Source organism: Lagenorhynchus albirostris, chromosome 19, assembly GCF_949774975.1.
Source record: "Lagenorhynchus albirostris chromosome 19, mLagAlb1.1, whole genome shotgun sequence".
Classification (NCBI taxonomy): domain Eukaryota; kingdom Metazoa; phylum Chordata; class Mammalia; order Artiodactyla; family Delphinidae; genus Lagenorhynchus; species Lagenorhynchus albirostris.
The window spans coordinates 7,754,517-7,772,974 of record NC_083113.1 but is presented as its reverse complement, the minus strand read 5'-3'; the positions used below and the strand labels follow the sequence as shown (position 1 = coordinate 7,772,974).

At 59.8% G+C, this 18,458-nt stretch overlaps 2 protein-coding genes and 1 long non-coding RNA gene across 6 annotated transcripts in view; 1 reads left to right on the top strand and 2 right to left on the bottom strand.

Moving 5' to 3' along the window:
* Positions 1-256: 256 nt before the first annotated feature.
* On the bottom strand, positions 257-5,639 carry GARIN5A (golgi associated RAB2 interactor 5A). Its single transcript, XM_060130970.1, is given in 5 exon segments — positions 257-415; positions 1,043-1,307; positions 4,492-4,622; positions 4,953-5,071; positions 5,247-5,639. Coding segments are annotated over 5 exon segments (642 nt in total). The 5' UTR covers positions 5,317-5,639; the 3' UTR covers positions 257-358.
* Positions 5,581-18,458, top strand: part of EMC10 (ER membrane protein complex subunit 10) — a 97,518-nt gene continuing 84,640 nt past the window's right edge. The window contains exons 1-8 of one of the 4 annotated variants that reach the window (XM_060130968.1): positions 5,581-5,767; positions 7,017-7,089; positions 7,935-8,044; positions 8,945-9,049; positions 9,388-9,569; positions 9,731-9,824; positions 10,826-10,912; positions 11,134-11,195. In XM_060130968.1, coding sequence (XP_059986951.1) covers positions 5,654-5,767; positions 7,017-7,089; positions 7,935-8,044; positions 8,945-9,049; positions 9,388-9,569; positions 9,731-9,824; positions 10,826-10,912 — 765 coding nt within the window. In that variant the 5' untranslated portion in view covers positions 5,581-5,653 and the 3' untranslated portion in view covers positions 11,134-11,195. Of the gene's footprint in view, positions 5,768-7,016; positions 7,090-7,934; positions 8,045-8,944; positions 9,050-9,387; positions 9,570-9,730; positions 9,825-10,825; positions 10,913-11,133; positions 12,295-14,339; positions 15,218-18,458 lie in introns of those variants that run through there. The other 3 variants (XR_009537101.1, XR_009537102.1, XM_060130967.1) reach the window with 3 other exon arrangements.
* Positions 14,115-15,900, bottom strand: LOC132509674 (uncharacterized). The gene is made up of 2 exons (XR_009537103.1): positions 15,039-15,900; positions 14,115-14,888 (listed from the first exon to the last, which is right to left on the bottom strand). It is a non-coding gene; the product is annotated as an uncharacterized LOC132509674 (long non-coding RNA).

Genomic DNA, 18,458 nt, shown 5'->3' with positions numbered 1-18,458 from the left:
GAGTGGGGAGGAGGTGGGCTGGCTGCAGGGGCCAGATGCAGTGGGCAAAGAAGAACCAAAGGCCAGACTGGGGAGGGCTACTCTAGTGAGGTAGCCATGATGGAGTGGTGAGCGCTGGGCCTCAGTAGCGGCCCGAGGAGCCAGACACCATGAACAGAAGACCGCGCTGGGGCAGTCATACTGGAAGAGCTGTTTCTGCCATGTTGAATCGGTGACGATGGGGAAACTGCTCGTGACCGGGTTGTTGGTTCTTAAGTGGCCGATCCTTATTAACTTCAATAATTCATCTGTCCGGCCCCGAGGTAGGGTACACTTTGATCTCTGGTCTTTTAGTGACCTCAAAATAATGTTGGAGGAATCAGAGTCCCCAGAGTTCCGAGGTCTGTGGGTCCAGGCTGGCTTCCATGGCTTGAAGCTGGGTACAAGAGTCTGTCTCGGAGGCCCTGACTGCGGACGCACCTGCCGTTTGGGGGTGGGTGAGTGGGCACTCTGTACTTCCTGGGAAGGCCTGGGGAGCAGGGTGTCTCGAGAGGAAGAGGCCCCTTACGTTCCAGTGTCCCCACCTTCAAGGACTGGGGCATTTCCCCTCCCCAGGCCTTACACGGAACTGGCATCTTGTCTGGCTGACCCCACTCCTTCAGGGCCTGGGCACTCCCTCCCCAGATCCCACCATGCTAGGTCAAGGGGAGCGAGGCTGGGGTGGGGGGATGCCCAGTTTAGGAAACCATCACCACTTTTGCTGGTGCGCCAAGGTCCTGCAGACCTTGCCCTGCTTTTGAGAGCCTCCTGTCCTCTGGGTACAGATGCCACACACTGTCAGGACTTAGGAGTCTGGGCTCCTGGTCACCTCCACTCTCAGACACAGGCATCCAGGTCCCAGGCCCTCCTCCCTCAGACCCAGGATCCAGGCCCCCAGCCCCTCCCCCTTCAGACCCGGGAGTCCCTGCCCCCAATCCCTCCTCCCTCAGACCCAGGAGTCCCGCCCCCAGCCCCGCCCATGCCCCTCTCCCCGCTCCTTGCAGCCCCGCCCTGCTCCGCTCACCTCGTCCGCTCACTTCCTCCTGCTCGGATCCTCGTCCTTGTCGTCCTCCAGCGCCGAGCACTCCTGCGTGAAGGGTACGGCTCCCTGGGCCGAATGGAAGCGCAGGCGGTAGAGCAGCCGCACCCACTGGCCGAACTTGCGGTCGCGGGTCTCCGGCGGGGCCCGCAGCTGCAGGTAGAAGGCGCGGCCGGTGCGGAACTTGACCTTCAGTTGCCAGCGGCTTTCGTCGTGGACGAAGAGCTGGACGAACTGCAAGGGGAACAGCCTGGCGGGCGGAAGGGGCGGCCTCAGCGTCTTACCCTCCCCGGCTCCGCGGCGCCCACCCCAGCGCCTCTCTCCCCCCCCGGAAGGATCCTTTTCCACTTTCTCTGCCTCTTGCATTTTATCCATCCCCAATTTTCTTCCATACACAGAGCCCATCCGTGTCTCCCGCTGGTCCTCCCTCCTAAGCGCGAAACTCAGATTGCTGCTTACTTGAAATTGCCATTTGTATGTTGGATCGACATCGGACACATAAAATGTCCAACAGCCAAATTCCTGATCTTCCGCCAACCCCAAAGCTGCACCTCTTCGTCTTCCCCATCTTAACATCCTCCCACTTGCTCAGTCAGAAACCGCGGGAGGCGACTTTTTCCCATTCTCAGCCAATCCTACCAAATCCTGATGGCTCCACCGTTAAACCGTAGGCACAGTCCGACGATTTCCAAGTCCCTCCACCAGCCGCCCCCGACCCCCGCCGTCCAGCCACCGTAATTTCCCGCCTTCACCCCAGTCTGTTCCCACGCGGCCGCCAGAGGGCGCCAATCAACACCCGCGTTAGCTCAAATCCCTCCCGGGGCTCAGAGTAAAGGCAGAGTCCTTGCCTTGACTACAAGGCCCTGCGGGGTCTGCCCGCTTTGTTCCCTCTCTGCCGCCCCCCCCACTCTCCTCGCTTGCTCGGCTCCAGCCATACTGGTCTCACTGTCCCATAAACACCTGCTAGGCTTGGTCCTACCTCAGGACCTTTGCACAGGCCGCTCCCTCTGTCATCCTCCAGCCATCCCCATAGCTTGGCCCCTTCCTCTCTTAGAGAAGATCTGTTTACAACCTCCAGCCTATATACAACTACATTCGCCCTTGCAGACCTCCCCATGCCCACCCCCATGCCCCATCTGTCTCCACAGACCTCACCCACTGGACAAATTGACATCTATTCTGTCTGCTTTCCTAGTAGAAAGTGAGCTTGAGGGCAGAGATTTTTGGTCCAATTTTGTTCAGTGCTGCTTCCGTAGTACCCAGAGCTGACCCATGGTCAGTGCTGAGTGAATGCTTGTGGAGTATCTGAATAAAGGAATTGCTCAGGCCCCCAGCCTGATTCAAGGTCCAACAAGGCAGTGGAGGAAACAATCCAGACAGGATGGGTAACTTGGCCCAGATCACACAGCAGGGACTTGAAGCCAAGTCTTACCTATGTTCTTAACAACACTGGGTAGCCACATACGACTCCCCTCAGGCCCTGCAAGACTACCTCTAGAAACTGGTCTTACAGACACCCTCGCAGCTGAGCACATGGATGTCCCCTGCCTGCCACACTGGTTGTCACCCCAAGGCACAGGGCACATCAGAGTCCCTCAGTAGGCAACTCGATCTATTAGTATGTTCCCCAAATGGGAGAATAACAGCTGACATTTCCAGAGCGCATACTCTGTGCCAGGTGCTGTTCCAAGAGATTTACAGACATTTACTTAGTTTATCCCCTGACAGCCCTGGAAGGTGGGCTCTCCTCTTATCCTCATGTTGCCGACGAGGAAACTGAGGCCCAGATGGGTAGGAAACTTGGCCAAAGACAGTGAAGAAGAGGTGAAGCCAGGATTTGAAACCAGGCCGTCTGAAGGCAGCCGTTCGTTGAAGGACATTGCCTGTTACATCATCACAGCAAGAGGCTGGATGCACGCTAGGTGTCCATGGGGACGGAGTTTGTGGAATTGTGTGTGTCCCAAAATGGACCTGTGTGCACTGGCACAGAATCACTAAGGGCTGGACGCTGGTTAGAGGTGAGGGGCTGGGGCATGTGTTGGGGCTGAGTTGGCAGAGCAAGCTCAGTGATTTTACTTCGATGGTATGTTTTCTCTGGGGCTGGGAGGGGAGAGTGCTGAAGGAGATGATGAGGGTCAAAACCCCCCTCTCAGCACCATCCTTAGCATCCTTCCAACTGCAGGTTGTGACTCATATGGTGGGATACCATTAGCACTGAAAAGAAAAGGAAGATGGTAGAGAATGTCCCAGTACAAGGTTCCGGCATCAGAATACTGCTTTGTGAAATGTTTTAAACTTATTCGGGGGGGATAAATAAAGGCTGTAAGTGGCATCAAGTTTGTTCAGGTCAGAAGCAGAGTCTACCACCAAATGAGTTACATCCAAAATTGCAGACAGGGGCTTCCCTGGTGGCGCAGTGGTTGAGAGTCCGCCTGCCGATGCAGGGGACACGGGTTCGTGCCCTGGGCCGGGAAGATCCCACAGGCCGCGGAGCGGCTGGGCCCGTGAGCCATGGCCGCTGAGCCTGCGCGTCCGGAGCCTGTGCTCCGCAACGGGAGAGGCCACAACAGTGAGAGGCCCGCGTACCGCAAAACAAAACAAAACAAAATCGCAGACAAAGGATTGTGTGCGTGCGTGCGTGCGTGCGTGCGTGTGTGTGTGTTTGTGTGACAATGTGACTCCATCCTTCCTTCCTTCCCTCCCTTCCCCCGTTCCCCTTTCTTTCATTATCTGTGAGATGTAGCCAAAAAGTGAAAGCCACCAGCAGAATGTTTCTGGAAATACACTCTATGCCTGTAAATGTCTTGGTATTTGCAGCTGGAGTTGGAGACAGGATCCTAGGATGGAAGAAAGGTGTATTTTGTGCTATGTGTGTTTTGTACCTTGGAGTGTATTTGCATTACTTTTTCAATCAAAAAAACAAAGACCTGAAGGGGCAGTGTGGAGTGTGGCCCAGGAGCTCCAGAATCATGAGGTCAGCAATCCTGAGGAGCCCAAGGTTCTGATCCCAGGCCACCCCTGACCCACTGTGGGACCCTGGGCAAGTGGCTCCCCTCTCTGGGCCTCAGTTTTTCTTATGGATGGGCCTAAGGGGCCCCACCATATGACAGTAGGAGGTCAGAGAAGAGATGATGTGCATGGTCAAGGGGACGCCTGGCATGCAGTAAGTGCTGCATAAATGGTCATTCTCCTGATTCCTGCCAGGGTGTAGCTGAGGACAGTCCCCCTCATGTCTATCTATCCCTGATTCCTGGCTCCTGTGGATGGCCCTGTCCTTGTTCTCCTGGGTGGACAGTAGCCCAGAGAAGGCTAGCAGCCATCCATGGCTCCTGGCCCTGGAGGTCGTGTGGGTGAAAGGAGGTGCTGCAGGGGGCCTAGGATGCCCAGAGCTGGGGAGGAAGGAGGTCTAGGCTGGCTGGGGTGGGGGCAGTCACCCGAAGAGCTGCAGGCGTCCGTTCTCCTTGGCAGGGCCCGCCAGAAGCAACAGGTCTGGGAGTTCCAGGGCTGGACTGGAGGCTGCCACCCCCATGGTGACCTTGTTGGCAACTTCTCCTAACCGGGTCACCTGGGGCCGGGGGGTCAGAGGTTAGAAGCCAGATAGAAGGGGGGCGGGATTGGGGAGGGATCAGGAATTTTGGTAGGGTTAAGGGTCAGGAACCAAGTAAGTTAACCACCAAGATGGGGATCAGAGATCCTGGGGTCAAAGGTCAAGAGTCATATGGGTATGAAGTCAGGGAAAATGGACCGAGGGAATCAAAGGCCAGGGTTCATAGGGAAGCAGGAATTTCAGGAGTTGGGCATTAGGGGGAGTGATCAGACATAGGGCGAACAGAGGTTCCCCAAGTCAGGAGGCCGGGGCTCAGGCCTGGGCTCGGAGGGCCCTGGGGCTCCACACCTGCACGAAGTTGCTCTCAAAGATGGGTAAATCCCGCAGCTGGTCGAACTCGCCGCTCAGGAGATGGCGTTGGAGCCGTCCCGGCCGGTGCGTGGGACAGGCTGGAACCAGAGGGCGTTCTACATGGGCGGCAAAGTTCGCAGGTCTGTTCCAGGAGGCTGGGCCAAGGTCCCCGGGTCAGCCCCGCGCTGAGGGTAGAGGGTTCCCGGCTACTGGTCTCCGTATCGCAGGCTCCATCCCTCACCTGGTTCCCTCACCTGGTCCAACCCCTCCAGGCCCGGCTCCGCCTCTCACCTGCCATCCCACCTGGTCCCGCCTCACCTGCTCCACTAGCGGCCGGCTTAGGCTCGTGCCACTGTTTCATCGCAACGCCCCGCCCCTTGGGGGGAGCGGAGGGAGCCGCCCACGGAGAAAACGGGAGGGCGGGGCCCCGGGCTCTGTGACGTCACAACGCGACGGACCGGGTGTGCGTCACGGAGGAGACGTCCGCGATTGTGGCGTCATCCAAGGGGCGGTGCCCGGAGACCCGGATGGAGCGGCGCCCGCCCCGTGACGTCAGGCGCCGGTAGCGGGCGGGCGCTAGTGCGCAGACGCAAAGAGCCGGCGCAGGCGCACGGGCGACGGGATGCGGGCCGTTCCTTCCGGCGTGCTCCGCGGCGCCTGGCTCACTCCAGCCCCTTGGCTGGTGGGACGGGTCGGAAATGGCCGCGCCCGGCGCTGGGGCGACTCGGCTGCTCCTGCTCTTGCTGATGGCGGCAGCAGCCCCCAGCCGGGCGCGGGGTAGTGGTTGCCGGTCCGGGGCCGCTGTGCGGGGGGTGAGTGCTTATTCGCTGTGCACATAGGGCGGGGTTGACGGAAATCGTGGGTCTCGGGCCTTTAGGTCGGTTAAGGTGGGAACGAAGTTGCGCAGTACCGAGAGGGAAGACGAGGTAAAAGAACCGGGGAAAGCGAGGCTGCAGTTCTGCGCATTCATGAGGCCGCACAACTGGGAGAAAGCGAGAGGATAGTTAGGAAGGCTTTAGCTCGTGAATATGCATAAGGGGGCGGGGCTCCTTATGGGATTTTGCCATCCCCTTTCTGGGCCTTAGCTAATCCCAGTTTGGTTTTGTATTTTTTGCGGTACGCGGGCCTCTCACCGTTGTGGCCTCTCCCGCTGCGGAGCACAGGCTCCGGACGCGCAGGCCCAGCGGCCGTGGCTCACGGGCCCAGCCGCTCCGCGGCATGTGGGATCCTCCCGGACCGGGGCACGAACCCGTGTCTCCTGCAGCGGCAGGCGGACTCTCAACCACTGCGCCACCAGGGAAGCCCCCTAATCCCATTTTGGGATGGGACTTTGGCACCTGGGCGTTGGGTGCGGTGAAAACGAGGCTGCACCGAAAGAGAAGGTTGGGGCAAGAACTTACTTAACATTCGGACGCTAGGGATCCTCAGTCATGAATATGTTTGAAGAGGTGTGGCCCGGCTGGAATCTTGGCAAATCAGACGTCGGGGTGGCTAAAATTAAAGAGGCGGGGGGGGGGCTCTCGGAGGAGTTCCGCCTCCCGAATATGCATGAGAGGGCGGGATCTTGAGCTCGCGGATTAAAATCTGGAACGAGGTAGCGCAGGCTTGAGGACGTAGAGAGTCAGGAGAGATGTGGAGAGTTGGAGAAAAGGAAGGCATGGAATCTTGAATGTGCTTGAGAGGGGTGGAACTCGGGCGGCATCGTGGCTGTTGGGGCTGTGAAGGTGAAAACGAGGTCACGTGGATATTAGCTTGGGAAGGATGCCTTTTAACTCATGAATAGTTATGATGCTAGGTGTGAAAGTGACCTGGAGATAGTTGCCTTGGAAACGAGGTTCCGCTATTTTGCAGGCTCTGGTTGTCTCTGGCCCGTCCAGATCATGAATTTTCATGAAATGGGCGGTTCCCGGTGGAATAGTGGGCAAGCGTCAGTGTTTGGATGTGGGTATGGAAATAAGGCTCCTGCCGCAGCCTGCGGGTCTGTCTGTCCTGGGGTCCGTGGGTCCTGCCGGACTGAGGGCTCTGATGGTCCTTACCTGGGGCCCTCTCTATCACCTGCAGGCGGGGGCGGAAAGTCGAGAGGGTGAGGGCTGCGGCGCCGTGGGGCTGCTGCTGGAGCACTCATTTGAGATCGGTGAGTCCAGCAACGTCCTGACCCGGACACTTACCCAGTGCCCTGTGTCAGGAACTCGGGTGCCACTCAGCGTGAGATACGCCATCCATTCACTTACAGCTTTGCACTTGGGAGTGTGTTTGCATTACACTGGGGAGGTGGGGGCGGCGGCGAACAGAAGCTCTGTCTTTGAAGACTCCCATACCTGTAAGACAAATGCCAGTTTCAGAAAGGTCGGTATGGCAGTAATAACCTCAGAGCCGACTTTGACCAATTGCCCCATGCCCTTCCCTAGTGGTTAGATGTATTAACTCAAACATCTAAATTAACTCAGACATCCTCAGAATAGTCACCCAAAATAGGTGTTAGGGATAACCCCATTTTCCAGAAGAGGAAACTGAGGCGCAGAGGGATACCAGACAAGGTCCTTTTACAAGTGAATGGTAGAGGTGGGACCTTCTCTAAAGCCCAGCTTAAACTGCCACATTTCAGGCATCCAGACTCCCAGAGCATAGATGTCAGTGTGGCCCAGGGGCTCATAACCGAGTCTGAGGCCCCAAGCTCTGGGGGCACCTGTTTTAAACACTGAAGCTTGGACCCTCTGCAGACCTCCCCAGTCAGACCCTGGCATCTGCCCAAGAAAGCCCGGTGGTTGGGAGCTCCCGAGCTCTGCAGCCCCTGTATTCCATAGCTGGGGAAACTGAGGCCCACTTAAGTCACGTGAGCGACTCTGGGTCACCTGGCAAGGCAGAGGCAGGGCTTCAGAGACACGTGGGGCTGTCCCCAGTTTTTACGTGGGAAAATGGGGGCTCGGGATGGGGAAGCAACCTGGTGGCTGCGAGGTTGACGTCCAGGCTCCCGCACAGATGATAGTGCCCACTTCCGGAAGCGGGGCTCGCTGCTCTGGAGCCAGCAAGATGGCACCTTGTCGTTGTCGCAGCGGCAGCTCAGTGAGGAGGAGCGGGGCCAGCTCCGGGTGAGGACGGGACCCCCTGCTTTGCTGGGGCTGGGGGCACGTGCCTCAGAGCACAACACGCGTACTTCGGGGCCTCTGCCTGAGCTGTTTCCTCTGCGCAGCACACTCTCTTCCCCACGGTTTTCATACAGTCAGCTCCTCTCGCTCTGCGAGATTCAGCCAAGGTGCTTCACACTTAGTGCAAGATTTGCTTGTGAGGAGAAAGGGATTCCCACGGCAGCATGGTTAAGCAGGAGAACGTTATCTCTCCTGTGGCCCTGCTTTGTGGCCTCCTCCAGGTCCGCCTGGGTCCTCCCTAGGGATGGTGTGGGGCTGGCGGGGGCGGCGGGGAGGTTCCAGGCAGCAAGGTAGAGGAGGGGAAGAAGGAGGGCCAGAGGGAACAGCCGGCTTTGGGGGAAAGCTCGAGAAAGCTGCCACAATCCACTTCCACTCCGTCCCTTTGACCAGCTGGAGCTGCAAGGGAAGCTGGGGACGCAGGCTTTATTCTGGGCGGCTGCGGGCCCATGGGTGCCAGCGCTGTGGGAGAGATCAGGCTGAGGCCCGCCCTGGCCAGCCTTCCTGCGTGGTGCCCACGTGATTCCTGTCACAGTCGCCCGCAGTGAGAACTAGCCGCTCATATAACCGGGGGGGTCGGGTGTGGGGCTGGACCCAGGCCTGCGGGAAGCGTCCTCGGGACTTACTCTGTCGCTGGGCTGGCCTCTGCTCTCCTCGTGGTGGTCTCCCCCCGGGTGGGGCACCCAGTGGGAGGAGTCTTGGGCTTGGCCGGGCCAGGGAGTGGGGAATGCTGGCTGGGCGACACTGGGGAAGGGCCTTCCTGGTTGTGGGCCCAGTGGGTGTCCAGACCGGGTGGGGGCTGGGCACTGTCCCTCTCACTGCCACCCTCCCCTCTCTGCCCTGCAGGATGTGGCAGCGCTGAATGGCCTGTACCGTGTCCGGATTCCACGGCGGCCTGGGGCCCCTGACGGCCCAGAAGCCAGTGGCTACGTCTCCTCCTTTGTCCCCGCGGTGAGTCGGTGATGAGGTCAGCCCCCATCCTTGCTTTTCCCGCCCGCTCTAGCCTGGGTTCTACCCTTTGGCCTCCACTGTTCGCGCTCCAGCATTTAAGGACCTCACCTTGCCCTCAAGGGTCTCCCGGGCTGGAGGGGGACAGTCCAGTTGGTGGGCCCTGGGGAGGCCGTTGCGTCTGCTGGAGGTTGGCAGGGGGCCATGGAGGGCTTTGAAAGATGCTTCGGGGGCCCTGTGGGGTGGGGAAGGAGGCTTGGGGGGGTGGCTGGTGTCAGCGAGGCCTGGGCAGCAGCCCCTGCTGGCCTCCCTCCTCTCACCCCCCTCCGCTCCTCCCCCAGTGCTCCCTGGTAGAGTCGCACCTCTCGGACCAGCTGACCCTGCACGTGGACGTGGCCGGCAACGTGGTGGGGGTGTCGGTGGTGACATACCCTGGGGGCTGCCGGGGCCACGAAGTGGAGGACGTGGGCCTGGAGCTGTTCAACACCTCAGTGCGGCTGCAGCCGCCGGTCCCAGCGCCAGGGTGAGTACGGCTGCGGGGCGGCGGGCAGAGCCAGCCCTGTCCCAGCTGGCCCGGCCTTCTGCTGCCCCTCACTCCGGCCCTGCCCCTCCCCCCACACTTCCAGGGGGCCGTGGGGTCTCCCGGCCCCTCATCCCCTCTCCCCCTTCTACCCGCACCCACAGGCCCGAGACAGCAGCCTTCATCGAGCGCTTGGAGATGGAGCAGGCCCAGAAGGCCAAGAACCCCCAGGAGCAGAAGTCCTTTTTCGCGAAATATGTGAGTGGGGTTCTGCCCGCCCCCGGCCCCTTCCCCAGCGGCTCTCCCTCCCATCCTGAGCCCCCCTGCCCTGCTCCCCTCGCCCACGGCCCTCCGCTGGGCCTCCAGTGTGGAGGGCCTGCTTGGCTTTTCCGGCATGTCTATGCGCGTCCTCCTGGCCCCTGGCTTGAGCCAAGGCCTGGACAGAGGAGTGAGGACTGGAGCCCCGCACCCTGGCCTGCCGGCGTCGGCTTGTGGCGGTGCTCACGGGGCATCCGGTCTCAGCAAGTGGCCGGCCCGGAGCTGGGCAGTGAGGGGGACTGGGGACAGCCCCTCGGGTGCCGCGCTGGAGCACACAAAGCACAGGCAGGGTCAGGGTCAGGCTTGCCTCTTGGGAGGGAGCGCACTGAGGAGGGCGTGGTCAAGGGAGGGGCGGGGTCCGACCTTGGAGGAGGCTGGGACCAAGGTCTGGGGGAGAGGATGAGGCCTGAACCAGGCTGTGAGGCTGGGGTGTGGGGGGCACATGGCAGAGACCTCGAAGGAACAGGGAGGTTTGGAAAGGAGGGAGCGGGTGGGCTCCGCCAGCCAGGCCGGGGGAGTGGGTGGTAGGTGGAGGGGCTGTGCCGGGAGGTGCCCGGGAGGCTGGGAGCTGGCAGCTGAGGGTGAGCCTGTGCTGCTAGAGCAGCTCTTGAGGCCCAGGGCCCCGGGCGCTGGGGGCGCTGGGGCTGGAGGAGGTGGTCCCACCCCAGGCAAGGGCAGGGGACAGTGGAAGCCAGTGTGGCTGGGCCCTCGGGGCCTCAGGTGGGAGGATGCCGAGCCTGACTGCACTGAGCGCCGTGTCCGTGGGGCCTTGGTTAGTGTGCCGGGAGCTCCTGATGTCAGGAGAGCCTAACTGCCGAGCTGCGGGGAAACTGAGGCCCAGAGAGGCCGAGAGCTCGCCCACCCCTGGCTCTGCCCTCCCTGATGGCCGCGGGACGCCACAGCCGCCACTGGCCCTGACCTGCGCCCCCCTCCCTCCTCAGTGGCACCTCATCCTGGGGGGGGCCGTGTTGCTCACAGCCCTGCGTCCTGCTGCCCCCGGGCTTGCACCGCCACCGCACGAGGCCTGAGTGAGGACCGAGCCCCCTCCCACCTCCCCCGTCCCTGCTCCCCGCCAGCCCTTCCCCAACCCGTAGTGGAGTAGGGGACCTGGGCCCCCTTCCCTCACTGCCTCCCCTCACTCTGGCCCCTGCCTTCCCCACCCTGGGCCGGACACTGCTTATTCTCCCCTCTCTTCTCTCTGTCTCCCTGTTTGTCCGTCTGTCCTTCTGCCATCCTGTCTGGCTCACAGTGGATGTACATCATTCCCGTGGTCCTGTTCCTCATGATGTCGGGAGCACCGGACGCCGGGGGCCAGGGCGGGGGCGGCGGCGGCGGCGGAGGCGGTGGCCGGTGAGGGGCCCAGGGTCCGTGAGTGCCCCGTCCTCTTTCCCTCAGCGGACGCCCTTCCTGCCCAGCGTGCTCATGTCCTTGGTCATCACAGGAAGGATTTGCCGGCCCCTCCTGTCTCCCCGTCGCATGAGGGTAGGAGAGCGCCCCCTCCCCAGGAGTCCCTTCCCTCTGGGCCTTGGCGTCACTGGTGGTGGAAGGGCGGCGGGTTCTGGGTCCTGCTGCGCCCCGCCCCCCCCTGTGGCCCCGCTGTAGCCCCAGAGGCTTCCCTTTGCCACAGGATAGAGCCCAAGCTCCTGGTCCAGCTCTGACCTCACTTCTGGTTCCCCCCACCCCACCCCCTGAGGCCTGCAGTTTGGGAACATGCCTAGTTCTCTCCAGCCGCTGTGCCTTTGTCGTGGTCTTCTCGCCCTGCCTGGCCAGGTTAGATGATACCCCTAACTTGTCTGACACTGGGTTGGGACACCAGCCTCCTGTCTGTCTGCCCTTGAGGGCACCCTGGGGCTCCTCGCGGCCCAGAGCAGGGGTGGGCTGGCCACGGGTGCCCCCTTTTCCATCCCTCCGTGCAGCCCTGTCCCCTGTTTTGGCCTATATCTGCCCACGGCTGTTAGTGGGAGTTGAGAGTTCCTGCCATCAGGATGCCAGGCCCTCCATAGGCTTCTGGGCTTGAAGAAGTGATGTTGAAAGTCAAAACAAACATTGAGTGGAGTCAGGGGCCAGATGATGTAAATAGAATCCCTTTCCTGGCCTGGGTATCTTCCCTGGGACTTTGCTGGGTCCTTGCTATCTATCTCCCCTTCTCCTTTTGTCTGTTTAAAAACATTGACAAGGCAACATATTGAAATAGGTAAACATTTTGGAAAGTTACAACTTGCAGCAACCCAGTGCAACTGTTGACTTGGCTAAGAGGCGGTCGGGATGTACCGGCACTGCTGAATTCCCCTGGTCACTGTGTGTGCTATTCAGAAACACCAAAAAATGGCCGCCGTTGTCATGGTAACAGCTGCGTCAGGCTCCACGGTGTCTGTATAGCAGTTTATTAAACTGTCCCCCAAACGTTCAACGTTCAGCTTGCCTCCTGCTTTATGTGGTTATAAATAGCGCGACATCGCGGCTCTGTCGCTGATCTGCCTGTGATGTGACTTTGAATGACTTCCCGCAGACTCTGTGACTCGAAGTAGAATACCAAGGCAGATGAGAGACGTTTTGTGAACAGGGGAAACAGCCGAGGAAGGTGCGCAGTGGAGCCTTGTCTCCGTGATCACTTGATCATTTTAGTCCATTTGTTTTCCCTCCCGGAGTGTCTGTGCGGACACCAACAAACAGGAACGTGTGCTCTTTCCCCCTCGTAGCAAAAGTACCATGTTCGAGGTTGTACACTGTCCCGTGCTTGCCACTTGCCTCGTGCGCTGTATCTTCTGCAGTTCTTTCCTTGCCCAGAGAGTGGCCTCGTCCTTCGTGTGCCGCCAGAAAGGGACGTTACGCTCATTCAGCCCGCTCTCCTCCAACTGACTTTCTCACGAAATGCACACGTGACCTAAGTGCACACGTGCCTGTGGAGCGTGGCAGCACTATTGGGATTTTCTGAGAACTCTTCTTGTCCTGTGCTCCATGGCAGCATTTGTGTTTTTGAATTCCTCTTGTGATTCATCTGATAACTGCTGAGACCTCCGTGTGCCACCTCCGTCCTCTGATGCTCCTGGACCCTGATCCTGCTGCGCCTCTTCCCTGCAGCCCCGTGGGAGCTCAGAGCCCACCCCCTGGGGGGCCAGCCACGCCCCTCTGCACAGTGACAAGTGGCCTGAGAGCCCCAAAGCCTCCCGCTGACTCACATTGCCTTGGTATTTTTTTAAATTAATTTATTTTATTTATCTTATTTTTATTTTTGGCTGCATTGGGTCTTTGTTGCCGCGCGCAGGCTTTCTCTAGTTGCGGCGAGCGGGGGGCTACTGTTCATTGCGGTGCGCAGGCTTCTCATTGTGGTGGCCTCTCTTGTTGCAGAGCATGGGCTCTAGGCGTGCGGGCTTCAGTAGTTGTGGCACACGGGCTCAGTAGTTGTGGCTCGCGGGCTCTAGATCGCAGGCTCAGTAGTTGTGGCGCATGGGCTTAGTTGCTCCGCGGCATGTGGGATCTTCCCGGACCAGGGCTTGAACCCGTGTGCCCTGCATTGGCAGGCGGATTCCTAACCACTGCACCACCAGGGAAGCCCCCATTTTGTTATTTTTTAGTGGCTCGAGGTTTGAGGTCTTTGTCAATCTGATTACATTATTTTTATTTATTTATTATTTATTTGGCCGTGCCGGGTCTTAGTTGCACGTGCGGGATGCGTAGTTGTGGCATTCGAGCTCTTAGTTGTGGCATGTGGAATCTAGTTCCCTGATCAGGGATCGAACCCAGGCCCCCTGCATTGGGAACGTGGAGTCTTAGCCACTGGACCATGAGAGGAGTCCCACATTCTTTTTTTCTTAGACTTTTTTTGACTGCTCTCAAGCCAGCAAGGTTACCCTGTGGCATATTCTAGTCAGTGTCCGACCTCGTGCAGGCTCCCTGGGGCTCTCTTCTGATTAAACTTCGCATCTAATTCTTGCCCATCCCTGGAGAGCTTAGTCACTGTTTCTTTCTTTTTTTTTTTTTTTTTTTTTGCGGTACGCGGGCCTCTCACTGTTGTGGCCTCTCCCGTGGAGCGCAGGCTCAGCGGCCATGGCTCACGGGCCCAGCCACTCCGCAGCATGTGGGATCTTACCGGACCGGGGCACGGACCCGTGTCCCCTGCATCGGCAGGTGAACTCTCAACCGCTGTGCCACCAGGGAAGCCCTAATTTTAGTATTTTTAAAGAATCTTTGCCACCCCCAAATTGTGCATTGTAGCAGGTAGCTTCGGGAAACAATTCTAGAGGTTTCTTTATTTAGCCCATCAGAGAGACTCCAGGTGAGGATCAAGGGCCAGTGACTGGGGCCTCTCGGGCTGTGAACATTCACCTTTGCTTGCACCCAGCTTCCATTCAGCAAGGTCACTGCAGAGGAAACAAACTCAGTTTGGCCCAGTTCCTGGAAATAGGCTCCCTAGCAAATTGTGTAAACCAAATCCCACTCTCCTTCATTTCCCAGAGCAGCGACGCGTGCATTTCCATGGCAGTGCAGGAGAGAACCTGCCCGTAGCATGACTGGGAAACACCCACGAAGTCTGGAGATTTAAGTTGGCACACCAAGAAGCTTGCTGAGTATGATGTTTATGTATTGGTTAGGAGTCAAGTTTTTAATTTTTACAGAATTTTGCAAATTCTCCCCCTCCTCTCCCGCAGCCCCTCTGCCACCCCCTGGCACTGTCCTCTTTTGTCGGGATCATTCCCAGTGTTTATTAGAGCTGGTTGCAGTTTTGTCCTTTGCCAGTAGGTGGTGATGGACGACCACACCGAGTCTGAGAATGCCTCTTGGGCGGTACTGGGGGAGGTCAGGCATCATGCTGACCCATGTGGTCCGTCTCAGCGGAGAGAAGGACCCTAGAGGGGGCACTGTCGATCCTTTGGGAAGGTTGGGGTTCCCATGAAGTCTGTGTCTTAGCAGATGCTGGTCCTCAGGAACACCAGGCGCCTGTTTTCTCATCTGTGAAGTGGGGTCGTGTGAGGTCCTCCCAGCGGCTGCTGTGCTTCACGCTGCCTGAGGAAGAGAACATGGTGGAGGGTTGGGCAGGGGAACGGAGCAGAGGCGGCAGCCCCCTTCTCAGCAAGCTCAGGCCGGAGAGTCAGGAAGGAGCAGGTTCCCAGCCAGCTGCAGGGCGGCCCGCCCTGTCCTGGCCCTGCCACTTACCTGCTGTGAGTCTTTAGGCAGCTTGCTCCCTGCCTCTGAGCCCGGCCTCGTTCGTCCTCCCTGCACCTGGGGCAGACTTGATCCCTCCAGGCAGTGTCCAGAGCCCGGGGCAGACAGAAAGAGAGAGAAAATGGGTGTCACAAAGGCCCTTCCACCTCGGGGACTCTGGCCTGACAGCCTGGCCCGGCCCCGGGCTCCCTGGGTTGACTCCCTCATCTGCTCAGAACTTGGAAACCTCAGAGCCCCAAGGGCAGGAGAGGGAAAGGGAGAGAGGAGCCCCTGGAGCCCTCAGGGCGAGGACGCGCGGGGGAGGGGGCGCTGGGCAGGGCAGGGCAGGGGCCTCCGGAGACAGAGAGAGGAGATGAGAAGACAGATTGGGAGAGGAGACAAAGGAAAGGAGGAGAGAGACTGAAAGAAGGTGCGAGGGGCTAGAGAAAGAGAAACTGTAGAGTGAGAAAGAGGAGGGGTGAGGGGAAGGAGAGATTCAGCGAGGAGAGGAGAGAGAAGAGACGGATGTGAGGAGGGGAGAGGGGGCCACTCAGAGGGGAGGACAGGCAGAGAAGTGGGAGGAGCAGAGACAGGGAGGCCCCGAGAGGAGGGGGCAGAGAGGGAGAAACAAGGAAGAGAGGTGGGAAGAGAGCTGGGGAGGGATGGGGAGGGGACGGGAAGGGAGAGGGTCGGAGAGAGAGAGGAGGAGGAAGAAAGAAGGAAAGAAAGAGGAAAGGAACAGAGGGAGGGGAGAGAAGAGGCGGGGCCGCCAGGAGCACAGAGGGGAGGAGCGGGAGGATGAGCAGACAGAAAAGGAAACGGAGGGAAGAGGGGGGAGGGGCATTGAGACCAGAGGGGGGGAAGCAGGAGAGGGGGGAGGGGGCATTGAGACCGGGGGGGGGCATTGAGACCAGAGGGGGGAAGCAGGAGAGGGAGGAGGGGCATTGAGACCAGAGGGGGGAAGCGGGGGGGGAGGGGCATTGAGACCAGAGGGGGGGAAGCCGGAGAGGGGGGAGGGGGCATTGAGACCAGAGCGGGGGGAGCAGGAGAGGGGGGAGGGGGCATTGAGGCCAGAGGGGGGTGAAGCAGGAGAGGGGGGAGGGGGCATTGAGACCAGAGGGGGGAAGCAGGAGAGGGAGGAGGGGCATTGAGACCAGAGGGGGGGAAGCAGGGGGGGAGGGGCATTGAGACCAGAGGGGGGGGAGCCGGAGAGGGGGGAGGGGGCATTGAGACCAGAGCGGGGGGGGGGGGAAGCAGGAGAGGCGGGAGGGGGCATTGAGACCAGAGGGGGGGAAGCAGGAGAGGGGGGAGGGCGCATTGAGACCAGAGGAGGGGAAGCAGGAGAGGAAGAGGCAAGTGGTTTTGAAAGAGAGAAAAGGGGCGAACTGGAGCGGGGAGGATGAAGGGAGCAAGTGGAAAAAAGGAAAGAGGCAGAGGAGAAGCAAGATAGAGAAAGTAGAAGGGAGACAGGAGAGGAGAGAAAGCCAAGGGCAGAGACACAGGAGCGGGAGAAAGAAAAGAGGGAGGCTGGAGGAGAGAAGAGATGGGGCGAAGGGGGGAGAGAACCGCTCCGGAGAGAGACCCGAGAGGGAGGGGACGAGCCGGGAGACAAGCAAGCGGAGAGAGAAGGGGTGTGAGCCCTGGGGAGGTTCCCAGAGAGCCGGGGTGGGGGGGAAAGAGGGAGAGATTCAGGGAGACCCGAGAGGGAGGGGAGGAGAGACCGAGGAAGAGAGAAAAGGATGGAGGGGATATGGTAAAAAGAAGATGAGAAGAGAATGAGTGTGTGTATATATGTGTGTAAGAGAGAGAACGGGTGTGAGAGACGGCACGGAGAGAGAGGCAGAGAGAGTGGGAGAGGAGGAAAGGAGAGAGAAAAGGATGGAGGGAGGGGGGAGAGAGGAGGGAAAGGGAGAGAGAGGCGTCCCGCCAGTGTCACACACACACTCTTGGAGGCCAAGGGGAGGGGCGGAGGGAGGGGGAGGTCCAGGCTGAGGAGAGGATGGAGGGAGGCCAGCGGGGAGGCACGTGGTGGCAAGAAGGGACGGGGAACATGGAGGAAATGAGAAAAGTGGAAAGTAAGGCGAGACTAGGCTGCAGCGCGAGGCCAGGAGGCGCCGGGAGGGGTGGGCGGTGGCTCTTCAGACCCCAGCCAGGCCCACGGAGGACAGTCTCCCTCTTCGACACCCGGGCGGCCATCCCGAGGGCATGTGGTGACTGAGGGAGAGAAGAGAGTGACAGCAGGGAAAACAGAGCAAAGCCAAAGGTGTGACAGGAAAGAGCCAGGTGAAGAAAGAGGGAGAGAAGGAGTGGGGCTCAGCAAGGAGAAGGGGGGAGAGAAGGAGTGGGGCTCAGAAAGGAGAAGGGGGAGAGAAGGAGTGGGGCTCAGAAAGGAGAAGGGGGGAGAGAAGGAGTGGGGCTCAGAAAGGAGAAGGGGGGAGAGAAGGAGTGGGGCTCAGAAAGGAGAAGGGGGGAGAGAAGGAGTGGGGCTCAGAAAGGAGAAGGGGAGAGGAGTGGGGCTCAGGAGAAGGGGGGAGAGAAGGAGTGGGGCTCAGGAGAAGGGGGGAGAGAAGGAATGGGGCTCAGAAAGGAGAAGGGGGGAGAGAAGGAGTGGGGCTCAGAAAGGAGAAGGGGGAGAGAAGGAGTGGGGCTCAGAAAGGAGAAGGGGGGAGAGAAGGAGTGGGGCTCAGAAAGGAGAAGGGGGGAGAGAAGAAGTGGGGCTCAGGAGAAGGGGGGAGAGAAGGAGTGGGGCTCAGAAAGGAGAAGGGGGGAGAGAAGGAGTGGGGCTCAGAAAGGAGAAGGGGGGAGAGGAGTGGGGCTCAGGAGAAGGGGGGAGAGAAGGAGTGGGGCTCAGAAAGGAGAAGGGGGGAGAGAAGGAGTGGGGCTCAGAAAGGAGGTGGGGGGAGAGGAGGAGTGGGGCTCAGGAGAAGGGGGGAGAGAAGGAGTGGGGCTCAGGAGAAGGGGGGAGAGAAGGAGTGGGGCTCAGAAAGGAGAAGGGGGGAGAGAAGGAGTGGGGCTCAGAAAGGAGAAGGGGGGAGAGAAGGAGTGGGGCTCAGAAAGGAGAAGGGGGAGAGAAGGAGTGGGGCTCAGCAAGGAGGAGGGGGGAGAGAATGGGGCTCAGAAAGGAGAAGGGGGAGAGAAGGAGTGGGGCTCAGAAAGGAGAAGGGGGGAGAGAAGGAGTGGGGCTCAGAAAGGAGAAGGGGGGAGAGGAGTGGGGCTCAGGAGAAGGGGGGAGAGAAGGAGTGGGGCTCAGAAAGGAGAAGGGGGGAGAGAAGGAGTGGGGCTCAGAAAGGAGAAGGGGGGAGAGAAGGAGTGGGGCTCAGAAAGGAGAAGGGGGGAGAGAAGGAGTGGGGCTCAGAAAGGAGAAGGGGGGAGAGAAGGAATGGGGCTCAGAAAGGAGAAGGGGGAGAGAAGGAGTGGGACTCAGAAAGGAGA